Source organism: Pongo abelii, chromosome 9, assembly GCF_028885655.2.
Source record: "Pongo abelii isolate AG06213 chromosome 9, NHGRI_mPonAbe1-v2.0_pri, whole genome shotgun sequence".
Lineage (NCBI taxonomy): Eukaryota > Metazoa > Chordata > Mammalia > Primates > Hominidae > Pongo > Pongo abelii.
This window is the reverse complement of record NC_071994.2, coordinates 80,486,571-80,501,414: the sequence shown is the minus strand read 5'-3', so window position 1 is coordinate 80,501,414 and position 14,844 is coordinate 80,486,571. Positions and strand designations below refer to the sequence as shown.

Here is a 14,844-nt window from a genome sequence, read left to right as displayed (position 1 = left end):
CCGCCCGCCTCGGCCTCCCAGAGTGCTGGAATTACAGGCATGAGCCACCACACCCGGCCGATAAACTTGTTTTAATCAATATTATATAACTCAAGAATTTCCGCACCAAATGACATAATAAAATATTTATAGTTGTCCTTTTCCTCTTTTCTTCCTAAAACTTTTTCCAATGCTGGTGTGTTAGAATCTGAGTTTCAGTCATGGCTGTGCCATTGTCTTGCCATGTGGTCTTTAGTGGGAAAAGAATGTGCGTGGATGGGTTTCAGAGGCTGTCTAGCATGCCAGCTAAATGACTCTGGGCATCTTCACTAGGCCTAAGGCAGAGAATTAAAGGTTTCTCCTCACTCCAGCATTCAGGCGTATATTTTTGTGCCTTCAAACAAAACTTCATGTAATTAACATCTACTCTAGAGCATTCCCTGGTGATAAAAAGTTGAATGAAGCACAGTTCCTGCCCTGTTGTAGCTTATAGTCTAATCTGTAGGATATCTTTTCATAATGTAACAGGCAAAACTCTGCACTCTCGTCTGTGTATTGAACAATATGATTTTGGGAAGTAAAAGAAAACATTGTGATTAACCTACGAAGAAATAAAAGAGGCGTATATTTTCAAGAAAATTAGTAAATCTATAGAAAATTTTCTGTAGCCTCCTGAGGCAAGTGTTCTGTCATAAATGCATAAATATAATAGCTTAAAAAGGAAAAGGGACCAAAGCCCATGACTGTATGACAGGATCCACTGCTGTTTCTCTGGGTAACCTTGGATAGATTATTCAGCTTCTTCCTTTTCATTGTCTGTCTGTGGAGGGGAAAGACTGGTCTATCACAGTGAGGTAAACAATAACAAATGATTGCAAAATACGTTTGAAACATAAAATTCTAATCATAACATCTGGTCTTATACAATATATATAGATGATGATTTTCTGTTTTTGAAAAACAGGTATCTGGACCTTCGTCGATTTGGATCTGTGCCACATGGAGGTTTTGGGATGGGATTTGAACGCTACCTGCAGTGCATCTTGGGTGTTGACAATATCAAAGATGTTATCCCTTTCCCAAGGTTTCCTCATTCATGCCTTTTATAGCTGGAAGATTGGTTAAGGAAAAGCACCCCCCATGGCAGAGACACTGCACATGATTGTGCATACAGCAGAATGCATGTTTGGATTTTAGAAATGCAGATTTCAATATGTAATTGTTGTGCCATAAGATATCATAGAAAAAATGTAAGTGGTTGTGATTTTCTTAGAAAGTTGAGGGTATTTCATGTAAGGATGAGCTCCCCCAAGAAGAGGTACTTATAGCAAGGGGACTCTCAAATCCATTACCTCAATTAAGAAATGAAGAAATTGAATTAGGTAGTCTCAGAGTTTCTTTTAAACTCTAAAACAGAATGAGATAATGTATTTTACATTGTCTATAATCATTAAATCACTCCCTGTGTAATTTTTGAGAACCATCTAGTAGCTCAAAATAAAATAATGTTGGATCTTTTCTCCCTTGCCATATACTTTGTGATAAATCCTTATCTCATTTTCAGTACTTCATTAAACATTGCAGAAAAAAATATTCCTTAAGGTCTTAATTGATTTAACGAAGTAGCTATTCTGAATTGAAATCTCCTTTCACTGAACTGGATGAAAAAATCATGTTTAATAACTGTTGCTTTTCAATTTTCAAAGCTGTTGAGATATTACATTAAGTATTTCAACTCTTTAATCACTGTTATAATTTGTTTATATTTGATGTTTATAATTTGTCTAATAAAATAGATTTTTTTTAATAGATGCCTATGAAAAAAAGTTATGTATTTTTTAATTTCATTTGGTCCTTTCCCAGTAAAATTTGGAAGAAAGGTATTTTCAATCCAAGATGAGGATGGGAGTTTGGCTGAGCCTAAAGGATGGGTAATTCTAGAGTTAAAAAGTAGTGTGGTCAGCTGGGCATGGTGGCTCGCGTCTGTAATCCCAGCACTTTGGGAGGGTGAGGCAGGCGGATCACTTGAGGTCAGTAGTTCCAGACCAGTCTGGACAACATGGTGAAACCCCATCTCTACTAAAAATACAAACATTAGCCAGGCGTGGTGGCAGGCGCCTGTAATCCCAGCTACTTGGGAGGCTGAGGCAGGAGAATCACTTGAACCCGGGAGCCGAGGTTACGGTAAGCAAAGAACGCACCACTGCCCTCCAGCCTGGGAGACAGAGGGAGACTCCATCTCAAAAAAAAAAAAAAAAAAAAAAAGTACTGTGGTCTATGAGAGTGAGAAGAGCGTTGATTGGGGAGTTTGGAACCTGACAATTCTAGCACTTTGGACAAGCTGCTTACTGTGTAGGAGCTCAACATCATTTTCTATAGAGTTGATAAAATACGTGTGTGTGTGTGTGTGCGCGTGCGTGTGCACACACACATGCGTATGTTTAAAACTGAAATGCTACAGAAACTTTTTAAAAACTCTTGTTTTAGTCTTTATGTCTTCATTGAGTTACATGTATAAGGACCTATAGCAAATTGTATTCACAGTAGAATATGCACGTATCAAGTAATTCTAAATGGGCATGCATGCCTGAATAATCAGTTTTCTAAGTCTCATTAGATGGGTTATCCTAGATTATTTCCTAATGAAATTTGTATGTATACTTTATTTTAACCTAATTCAAAATCAAACAGCTGAAAAGAAATAAATTCCAGAGCCTTAAGTGTTGGAAGACGCCTGAGAGTTTGTCAAAGTTGACCTTCTGCCTGATGCAGAGAGATTCTGTTTACCTGGGTGCTTAGTTTTCCAGCCTTTTTTTGACAAAGAAATCAGTGTCCTACAAAATTGCTCATTCCATTTCTGAATCTAATTGGTAGCTTTTGCTGAGCTAAAATCTCAGGAAAATCTACTTCCCTGGAACTTTAATCCCTTGAGCTTAGATATCAAGTTTAGGACAGGCTAAAAGGGATAATTAGGGCTTCCATAAGGCTTGCCTCAACCATAATTAGAGAGAGAAATTCATTTGTTTATTCAACAAATATCTGAGCTTCTTTTATATGCCGAGACTATGTGGTAGGTGCTATGTAAACAGTTGTAGACCAAACAGAAATGACCCTGCCTTCATGGAATTAGTAATATATTTGAGAAGGTATATAATAATTAAATAACCGTGTTATTTCAAAATATAGTATGCGCTGTAAAGTTATATGAAGAACAGGAAAGCATAGATAAGCTTGCTAGAAAAGGCATGTCTGAAAAAGTGACATTTAACCCTAGACCTAGAAGATAAAATGCAGAAAACATTTTAAAAATATTTGCAGCATCAGCCTGTATTGATTTGGCATTCAGGTCTTACTAGATACCATATTAATTTTGTGGAATAAGGGACATTTACAGACCCAGAACCTGGAGGCACTATAATTTCCAAGGCTATCAGGAATTATGCCTCCCATGATTTTTGAGGGACCTAATGGAATTGTAATGTTAACATGACAGAGGTTAACAAAATAATAGTGATGGAAAGATTGCTGAGTTAGAGAAACCCTAGGTTCTGGACCCAGCATTACTATAAATTCAGTCGTAGAGCATTAGGCAAGTAAAATAATCTTTGTGGCCTCCAGTTTTTTCATCTATAGTACTATCACATTTTGAAGTAGGTAAGCTCTATGGATCCTTTTATCTCTTAATCTTCTGTGAACCTGTGCTGAACTTAGTCACTAATAATTGATTTGGAGTCTAACCTTTAGGCAATATGTAGTCCCCTATTTTAGTACGTATTAAGTCTCCAAAATGTATAACGAAGTCACATCGCTGAAAGTTGAACAGTAGTCTTAAATGTGTTCATATACTGTATATGTGGAAGGAGGAAAGGTCCTTCTTAAGGCATCTTGCCTTTTTGATAGCATTTTCACCAATGTATTTCCAAAACTTTATACATTGTTTTCCTTGATAGTTGATCACACAATGAATATCTGGTTGAAGCCAAATACTTGCCACCTATAGCAAGCCTAATAATTTGTCTTTGGTGCAATACTTCTATTTTGCCAATAATTGAACAAAAACAAAAATTCATGTCAGACAAAGATGATGAAAATGCCAAAACTGAACTGTTGCTTGCAGGCAGCATCAGCAGGAAAAAACTCAAAATGTTTACTCATCAGCTGAGATATGAATATCTAAATTCTACATTGCAAACAGTGTTGTATAAGTCATTGTATAATGAATAAAAGTATGGATTCAATAGTTGAGTACTGTCTACACCGTAATAGCTTTTAGTGCTCAGTTTCTGAGTTAAAAGGTGATAAGAGGGTTAGTTTTTCACTTGAGTAACCCGTTTCCAATGAGGAAAGAAATCAGATTATGTTTTCCTAAGATTTCCAAATGCCACCCGAAAATAAGAACCCCAGCAACCCAAGTAGAAGTATATCCTAAAACTTAGAAAGGTTTTTTCCATTATTCTCATTCTTATTTCAAGTTTTGAGATAGGTTGAGAAAAATAGTTGCTTTCCATCTGGCTGTCCTTTTGCCTGGGGAAAGTTGTGCTGTCATGTTTTTAGGTCTGACAAGAACTTAATTGTGTGAGTGATCCATTCCAGATCTAGACATAACTCTCCAACCCAGAGACTCTTTAACTGTCACAGAATAGCAAAAGAACTGTTTGACCTTTTGTTCTTGTCAGACTGGATCTGCCAGAAGCCTCCCTCTACAATGTTATATATTCATATTCTCTATAAATTGAATGTAGACATTGAAACATGACCGAACAGGCATTGAAGATGCACTTGGTGAGGTGGATTAACTCTACCCATCTTTAAATCCGTTGCTTCAGATAATTATAGATGAGAGATGCTTATTTGGATTGGATTGCTATTTATTCTTATGTTTATTTTAGTAGGTGGTGAGGCAAGAACACAAAAATGTACGGTTGAAAGACAGATTGGCCTGGGTTGATTGCTAAGTAATGTGTGGGGTGTTTTGGCTTCTGATCAATATTTGTATTCAGTCTGCAATCTAAAGTATGTGTAATTAAAAAAACAGGTGAGAGTAACATCTGATTATAATTTCTTCCCAGTTAATCTTCAGAATTAAAAGATAGTAAAAGCATTAAGAAAAGGGCAGAAAGCGGGCTGGGCACGGTGGCTCATGCCTGTAACCCCAGCACTTTGGGAGGCCAAGACGGGCGGATCACCTGAGGTCAGGAGTTCGAGACTAGCCTGACTAACATGATGAAACCCATCTCTACTAAAAATAACAAAAATTAGCCATGTGTGGTGGTAGGCCCCTGTAATCCCAGCTCCTTGGGAGGCTGAGGCAGGAGAATTGCTGGAATTTGGGAGGTGGAGGTTTCAGTGAGCCGAGATTGCGCCATTGCACTCCAGCCAGGGCAGCAGAGCGAGACTCCATCTCAAAAAAAAAAGAAAAGGGCCGAAAGCAACCTTAATCACTGTATTGAAATGATTTAGTACAGCTTTTGTAAGAAAGCATCATTTTAGGTCATGGTCAGCATCCCTCCCTGTACTTGGACATTCTACTGTTGCCAGGAGCCCTAGATTGGCCTGTGATCAACTAAGGCTCCAGTTAGCTGTTGCGCAGTTTGGACCCAGCATTACCGTAAGTAGAGTCCAGCAAATTTCTAGCCATTATCAGCACACTGGATAGTTTCTGGGGGACCTTTATAAAGAAGACACCAGGAGTTTAGATGGTTTTTAAACTGTCATTCAGGCAGCTGGTCATTGAATTAACATAGCTCATGACTTTTCAAAAATTTTCTGCTATACCTTTACTGTTCATAATTGTTACTAATAACATGACTATTATTTAGGCATTGCTTTACAGTTCATAAACATGTTTCATGTATCTTATTTTCTTAGTTATCAAGACAATACATTGTGGACCTTGTTCCTTTGTATCTTACTGGTCATGAAATTTATTTGGTTTATTTGTTATAAAAATTCAAAGTTCCTTTTGGGAGGCCGAGGCAGGCAGATCACAAGGTCAGGAGATTGAGGCCATCCTGGCTAACACAGTGAAACCCCGTCTCTACAAAAAATACAAAAAAAAAAAAAAAAAAATTAGCTGGATGTGGTGGCGGGCGCCTGTAGTCCCAGCTACTCAGGAGGCTGCGGCAGGAGAATGGCATGAACCCGGGAGGCTGAGCTTGCAGTGAGCCGAGATCACACCACTGCACTTCAGCCTAGGCAACAGAGCAGGACTCTGTCTCAAAAAAAAAAAAAAAAAATTGAAAGTTCCTAATACTGAGAGAAAGACTACAAATAAAATTCACTGCCCTCAGCTTCCAGAGAAACCAAAAAACATAAAACCTAATAACCAAAGAATCTTGCGTCTTAAGCCCCAGAGTTTACTGAACGTGTCGCAAAATACTCACCTTGACATTGTTCTACCCAGGGTGAAGGGACAGGAGAATGTGAAGGAAGTTTGATCTCAAATACATTCGAGTAAAGAGAAACACTAAAAATGGGATAAAGGATCCTAGACCCAGCAATGTGCTTAAGCTCATTGTGCCTCAATTTTTTTATCAGTTTATACTCACATTTGCCACCTTTCTTTGAGGATCGTCTTTGAATTGTGGATAGAAAGATAGATGAAAGAAACTTTGATAGGAATTATTGATATCTTCCTCGAAGTCACAGACCTTTGATTTTTCAGGGTAATAATCTGAAAATAGATACTTGGTGGGCCTGTGTAACAAAGGTTTTTTTTCTGCAACAAGTGCCCATGTACACAGCTGGAACTGTATTTTGCCGAACCTGAGCCATCTACAACTGTGATTCTTTGATTCATAACTTTCTCTACACACTAGCTCAATAAGAATTGCTGGTTTGCCATTTTCCTAGGAACCTAGTTTTGAAAAATCTCGGAAAGAAGATAATCCTTCCCCTGTCTATGAACTACTCCCCTCTGTATTTCTCCTGATTCCTAGTAATTTACCTGTTGTAGCTTCACTGAATAGGAACTCACTATCTTAATAGAGATCTTTTATTTATTTATTTATTTAGAGACAGGGTCTTACTCTCTCACCCAGGCTAGAGTGCAGTGGTGTGATCACAGCTCACTGCAGCCTCAGCCTCCCAGGCTCAAGTGATTCTTCTGCCTCAGCCTCCCACGTAGCTGGGACCACAGGCACAAGCCACCACACCCAGCTAATTTTTGTATTTTTTGTAGAGACAGGGTTTTGCCATGTTGCCCAGGCTGGTCTTGAACTCCTGGGCTCAAGCAATCCTCCCACTTTGGCCTCTGAAAGGGCAGGGATTACAGGCATGAGCCACTGTGCCTAGCCTTATTTTTTGGAAACAGGGTCTTGCTTTGTCACTCAGGCTTAAGTGCAGTGATGTGTATAGGCTCAATGCAGCCTCGACCTCCTGGGTTCAAGCAATCCTCAGCCTCCCATGTAGCTGGGATCACAGGTATGTGCCACCACATCTAGCTAATTTTTTATAGAGACGGGGTCTCACTTTGTTGCCCAGGCTGGTCTTAAACTCATGGGCTCAAGTAGTCCGCTTCCCTCAGCCTCCCAAAGTGCTGGGATTACAAGTTTGAGCCACCACACCCAGCCAAGAAGTTTTTCTCTCCTCAGAGAGCTCTGGTTGTTAGAAACTTCTACCTGAGAATAAGGAAACCTGTTTCTCTGTATCATGCAAATGGAATAAAATAGAAACACAACTCTTGTTTTCCAGTATAGAACCTCTAACTGCTCAGGTGGACTGTCTATCCTTCCCTGAAGTGCTGCACCCCTCTGTTATTCATCAGGCCATGTGTCCTTATAATGGGCCATTCTATTGGTACATAAAAGCTTCCCTCTCCTGTTCACTCAGCTGCTACCCAAGTTTCCTGTGATACCAATCTTAGAAGAGCTTTCAAGTCTCCACTGCCTCCTTCCTATCTGCCTTACAGCCTGTGGTGGTTGCTGAAGAACTTTAATTACAGTGTCAGAGTGTTCAGGGACAGTCCCAACTCACTTCATGTGAGGATTGCAGAAATGGGCTTGGATCATATACAGACAGCGTCATGAGGCATTGCTGAAGAACAGTACGTTCTTTCACAGAAGATGTCAACTAATATATGCATTTTCTTTGCCATACCCCAAGAGGCAGGAGCTGATTCCTATAAAGTTAGGATATAACTGACCAATGATCTCTTTAAATATAATTTCCATCTGCCACATTTTAAATTACAGGTTTTTGCATCAGGAAACTGTTGGGTCCAATTATTTGGTGCCTTGGAAAGGGCATTAAATGCATAGCGAGAAGACCCTGGTTTAATCTGACATTCCACTTACTAGGTGTAGAAGCTTGAGCAAGTTAATTAATCTTTGAGTCTGTATACCCAGCTACAAAATGAGGATAATGCTTATCTTATAGAATGTTGGGAAAGCAATGAAGATTGTGTGAAAGGGTTTCATAAACTGACAAGCACTGCACAAATGTAAGGTCCCCTAAGGAAAACCTTTTCAAAACTCAAAATCTATATGAACGGAGATACTTACTCATGTTGGGTGGAATATTTTACAGCCATTAAAAATTGTAAGAATGTATTGAAAAATACAATCTAAAATGGTGAGTTTGCAATTACAACAGTGTAAAACCTGTGTACATAGACTAGAATATGGAAAAAAATGAATTACAGGGCAGTAGAATTGAGTGACTTTTGCTTTAAAGCCTCTTAGGTATATTAGGTGTATTCAGTTTAGTTCAATAAACTTTTATTGAGCTCTCACTCTCCCAAGCCCCGTGCTAGATTCTATGAGTGCTGAGACAAATAGGACATACTCCCTCATCTCAGAGACTCCCATTCTGTACAGTCTTGTCAAAGTTTACTGTGTATATGAATCACTGGGAAGCATATTAAAAATTCACATTATCTTACTCCCACCAGAAGATCTGATTCAGTAGGTCTAGGATGGAACTAGCTCACAATTTACATTGTTTTAAACAGTTTAAACAGTCACCCTGAGTAATTCTAGTCTAAGTATTTTAATTCTGTACTGAGAAACCTGCAGTGAGATTTTAATATTTTTACACTAAAGGGTAAGTAATAATTATACAAATCTGCCCATTGAAGAAGTTGCCCTGTTCTCTCTGAACACTTGAGCTAGTTTTTATGTGTCTATCAAGGATGGGAAAGCCAGCCTGCAGTGATACTCCTTGGAACCCTTGCAGTGTAGAAACTACCACACCTCTCAACTTTTATCTCTTTTCCTCACTCCATTTCTCCCCACCACTTCTCCTATGTTTTCTTCTTTCTATGCAAGTGTTAATCTTCCACTCTGGTTCCTTCTATACCTAGTACTATATCAACATCCAGGTGCTTCCCCTTCCTTTCTCCACCCCACCCCCCAGCCAGATATGTCAATTGTATTGAAAACAACAACTTACATCTAGTTTACTAAGTACAAACTTGTGCTGGTTAATGTTTCTCACAAAGTAGGAGTGGGCTGTTTGTTGATCAACAATCATTTTTTTTAAAATCCGATATGGAAATTTTTGTGTCAAGTTTCACTATCATTTAGTTCTTGATTGATTTTCTTCTGATGGGTTAGTAGCCCTCAACAGAAGATTTTAAAAGTCCCCTGCTCAGGTACCTGTCCTGCCGACAGAACTGGGGTGTACCCTGCACCCTGACTCAACATTGCTTGTCTCCACATGCCTGTAAATGGGCTTGGGTGGCTTTCTCAGGCTACACACCTGTCACTTCTTAGTCACCCAGAATCAAAATATTAACAGCTCTGATCACATTTTCTGAACCTATGAGGCTTTATTTCAAGAGTGGTGACACTCCAAAATGCAGCTAGGATTTCCCCATTTTCACGTTTTAGTGTTGAAATTATTTTTACTTCAGGAAACCAAGGGTTGGACAATGGCTTCCAGACTTTCTCCTTTCGTTATGCTCCTTCAGCGCCTTATGCAAATACCGGTTGTCTTATGCTGCCATTCGTCTCCTCTGCCAGAATGTGAGCTCCACGACAGCAGGGATAAGAATGCATTCATTTTTATATCTGCAGCGCCTTGGAGAGTGTCTGACACATAGTGGGCACTCATTTAAAAACTGCCAAATGAATCATTAAGGTGACCAAAAACAGGGTGGGGGAAATATGTCCATCAGACAACAGGGAAATATTTCTTAAAAAAAAAATTTCCCAAAACTAGCTTTTCCCTCTTTATGTGTCTGAAATATCTCATAAATTTTTAAACTATCCCTTTCAGCACAAATCTGCCTGGAGCTGTTTCCTGAACACAGGACCAAAAGGCAGGAATCAAAAGTAATAATGAGTTTAGTTATCTGTCTGTTACTGAAGGTGACTTCTAGGGCATCCTCCTGGCATTGCTTCTGGAATACAGTGACTTAGACTTCTTCTGAAGAACATCTCTATGCTGTTCATCACATCGCCAGCACCTAGCCCTGTGCCTGTGCCTAGTAAATGCTCAGGAAGTATTGTTGAATGAATGTATTAAATTGAGAAGAAATTCAGAAGCTAGTCCCAAATGAACTTAGTTGCTCAGATTTTAAGTTAGTGGTTTTCCCCAACTTGCTCTCTTAATCTAGACAATTTTACTGCCTCCAAATTGAAGGCAGCTACTATTTATGTCATCTAATTTAACAAATGTTAACTTATGTCTATTCTGTGCCTGTCTGTGGGGTACCCAAAATTAAACCTAACCTCATACAGTTTCAGTCCCCATACAGTTGGTTCATAATTCTCAGTGCTCCCACAGTCCTTTGAACATACCTCTTATAACATTGCCCAAATACTACTGGAGATATCTGCCTATTTCTCTCCCCAGAAAGACCCTGAAATTCTGAAGAACCTAGTCTTATCTTGGTATTCCTATGCTGAACTTGAAGTAGTAGGTTCTCAGAAAATCCCTACTGAGACTTGACTAACTTGTACATAAATAACCATTCCCTAGTAACATGTGTTTGAATAGAAATATATTTTGTATTTGAATAGAAAGAAACATATGCTTTTCTAAGTATATTCCTAATTTAAAGGGATACTAGGTGAAAGAAACAAGATTGGTTTTTGTGTCTCTATTAAACACCTTCCAAGGTGTCTTACTTAGTTATCAAACCTGTCCTTTTTCTGACAATTCCCCTACCTCTGTCCTGGCCAGTGGGTCCCTAGCAGACATCCTGGGGGCCAGAGCTTCCTTTGCTGATTGGTCTAGGGGTGGACACCTGATCCCAAATAGACCAGTTTCACTTTCTCTTAAGAAATTGGGGTTGAGGACACTGGAGAGTCTGGACTGGTTGCTTGAGCCAGGAACACATAAACTTAGGAGCCGGTGGGTAACCATGTACCCAGAGAGACAGAGAAAGCAGTCTTCAAAGAAAGAAACGAAGGCAAAATGTTCGGAGATGAGGGAGACATGCAAAATGGATGCCTGGTTTTTGCCATGTTTATTCCCTGGTTGCTACTCTTTCTGAGGCCAGATTATTCAACTTTTCCATGGGTTCCATGGGAGATAACTCACCATCTCCATTTGATCTTGAGTGAGTTTGAAATGGGTATCTGCTTTCACAACTAAAAGAAGTCAAATTAATATACTATGTGACTTATAGAAGGAATTCTCATGACTTTTTAAGTCTCATTACCTTATAATCACATCTATATATCCCAGAATATATGTCAATCAGGAATTACTTAGATGGGGAATTCCTGATAAAACAAGATGCAGTAGGAGGGTAAGTGGCTTCTTTGCTTTTCAAATTTCTTAATAGTCTAAGTCACAAAAACAGAAAGCAAATAAATGGAGGCTTATTTACAGAGGGGATTGGACATGTCAGACCTTTTTTGGAACCACACAATTGGATTTAAAAGATTTTGAAGAACCAACACATTTGGCAGCTTCCCAAACCATCTATTTTTGAAGATTCTGCTTTCCAGAACCGTGTTAAGAATGGCCCTTGTCATGGGCATTAGCTGTGTTTCAGACTAGCCAAAACTAAAAACTGGAAGAGACTAAATAAGTATGTGTACATGTAGAGCAGCCCAGACCCTGCAGGTGGACTGACCATAAACAATGATGGCCAAATCTATGAAAATAAGATAAAGACCTTGCTCTTCAGAAACAGTGCCAGATGTGTTCAGAGCTTTGTATACCACACTCTTTCAGCCCTGGTATGCCACACCGTAAATTTAGTGTTCTCTTAATCATTTTGAAAACATGCATGGAAAATACAGAGGAACTGTGAACTGCTAAAATCATTTGTCTGGTTCAGGAAAGTTTCAGAGGAAAATCTCGGGGCTTTTTCCTAGAATGTTATGAAAATATTAAATTATACTGATTGCTGCCAACATATTTTCTAACCATTGTAGGAAAAGAAAAAACAAAGTTTCCAGCTCTTACTCTAGATTGACACTGGACCTTGGAGATGCTTGCAGGTAATTTGACTGCACCTACTTTCCTTTTTTGGTTAATTGTGTTAAATGTGCCTCATAACTTCTATTCCCAGTGAGGCTGTCATTTAGAAGGGGTGGGTGGGGGCTGAGGGGAAGCTGTTTTAATTCTGGCTTTTGTTTCAGCCACTAAATGTAATGCCACATGATTGTTGACCCAACAATAATCCAGTTAAAAAACAGTCTTCAGAGTTACTACATCATCAGAATTAACCCTGATTACATCAAATTATGTTGAAACAGACCACAGCTGTTTGCCCTGTTGAAGCAACTGCTAGAGAGCTCCTCCGGAAGATACATCTGGGTGTCACTAAGATACATTTTGGGTTTAATTTTGTTTCTCAACACAAATGCAGGAGGGAAACAAACCCTGTTCTGCTGGGGTGCGTGGTGGGAGCTGAAAACCTTGTGATTCTCCAGCAATCAAAAGTCATCTCAATTACCAAAGAGAAGGGAACCTGAGATCTTTTGTTTCAGTTTTCTATAGGAAGGATGTAAGAGGAAGGAAATTCAAATCTGTTGAGTATTGCTCTTGCCAGCAAAAAAGAAGTGGAACTGACTAGTGAGATGGTGGTGAGATTTTCTTTGGTGGCTGTATGCAGTGGTATCAACCCAGGAGAGTAGACTGTTCAATTGTGAAGAATTTTGCAAGACGGTTGTTAAAATATAACATCGTTAAAATTAAGTTGTAATTAAAAAAAGGGAAATAAGCACTGGGAAAGATGTGGACAGACTGGAACCCTCATACATTGCTGATGGGAATGTAAAATGGTGTAGCCACTGTGGAAAAAATTTCAGCAGTTCCTTAAAAAGTTAAACAGTGTCACCATATGACTCTCAGCATTTTCACTCCTAGACAGATACCTAGATTGAAAATGTATGTCCACACAAAAACTTGTACAGGAATGATCGCAACAGCATTATTCATAATAGCCAAAAAGTGGAAACAACTGTAATGTTCATCAGCTGATGAATGGATAAAATGCGGTATATAAAGAACCGTTAAGTGCTTCAACATGGATGAAACTTGAAAACATTATACAAAGCGAAAGAGGTTAGACACACAAGGTCACATATTGTATGAATATGGTTATGTGAAATGTCTAGAATTGGCAAATCCATAGAGATGAAAAGTAGGTTAGCGGTTGCCAGCTGATGGGATTGGGGGAATGGAGAGTTAATGCTAATGGATATGGTGTTTCTTTTGGGGTAATGAAAATGTTCTGGAATTAGATAGCTGTGATGGTTGTCAAAGTTGATTAATATATTAGAAACCATGAATTATAAACTTTAACATGGTGACTTTTGTGATATGTGAATATCTTAATTAAAAAATTGTTATATAAACTTACAATTAAATAAGGTATATTAAAAAGAAAGGTAGTAACTACCCCAAACTCATCACTTGGCTAATTACATTTTACTATTGTGTTCTTGGTGTTATTTATGTCTATTGTGTCTTTATGTTGGAAATACTAAATAATGGTGTATTACTGTGTATCTCTTAACTCTGTATTCAAGGACATTAACTTGATAGCTTAAAACTGGCCATGGCTGGCAGAGTATTTATGCCACAACAGTTGGCATATACTGTAAATCAAGGCATCCACCAACACCACCAGGGAGCCAATTTTTAAATATTTGCCAGCACATCACTGGCTATATTGTCGGACAATCATCTTGGGTAATTCTGGTAGAATTACATAGTTAGACGAGATGAAATCCTGAGGCCTCTAGGTTCCCAGCAAAACAAAGACTAGCAAGCCTGCACAGTTACTATGCAATTTATCAGGTGCAGAAGGAAATGACATTTCTGGTCATCTGTTGAATAAAGCCACTTTGAGTTCAGAGGACATGGTTTTCTCCAGCTTCACTAGTGTTGCATCTGGTACAAGGGGTTAAGTGCTAAAGCCCCTGTAAGATTGTCACAGTGAAGCCAGATAACAGAGTAACCACAAAGAGATTTAATTCTGTAGTCCCACAAAGGAGGGTGTCTAAAGAGTGTACAACAGTGTCAGAGTTTGGAAACCAAGGGTTGACAAAGTTGGTTCTCTGGAATCTGGGGGTACCAGTTAAAAGGTTAAAAGGAGTCATTGTTTTTTGAAACTATCCAAGAGTTACAGCCATGTTTTTTTGTTTTTGTTTTTGTTTTTAAGATTTCAGGGGAATCTTATTTTACATGTTTCTGGAATTTTTCATTTTTTTAAAATTTATTTTTAAGTTCCAGGGTACATGTGCAGGATGTGCAGGTTTGTTACATAGGTAAATGTGTGCTGTGGTGGTGTGCTGCACCTATCAACCCATGACCAAGGTATTAAGCTCAGCAAGCATTAGCTATTTTTCCTAATGCTCTCCCTCCCCCAACCCCCCCACCCACTCATAGGTCCCAGTGTGTGTTTCCCTCCCTGTGTCCTTGTGTTCTCGTTGTTCAGCTCCCACTTATAAGTGAGAA

General features: G+C 38.9%; 1 protein-coding gene across 6 annotated transcripts in view; it reads left to right on the top strand.

The window, feature by feature from the left end:
• The window catches only part of NARS2 (asparaginyl-tRNA synthetase 2, mitochondrial), a 147,102-nt gene extending 145,530 nt beyond the window's left edge, over positions 1–1,572 (top strand). For all 6 annotated transcript variants that reach the window (XM_054524864.2, XM_024255810.3, XM_024255811.3 and 3 more), the window contains one exon: positions 944–1,572. In XM_054524864.2, coding sequence (XP_054380839.1) covers positions 944–1,088 — 145 coding nt within the window. In that variant the 3' untranslated portion in view covers positions 1,089–1,572. The remainder of the gene's footprint in view (positions 1–943) is intronic.
• Positions 1,573–14,844: the final 13,272 nt, after the last annotated feature.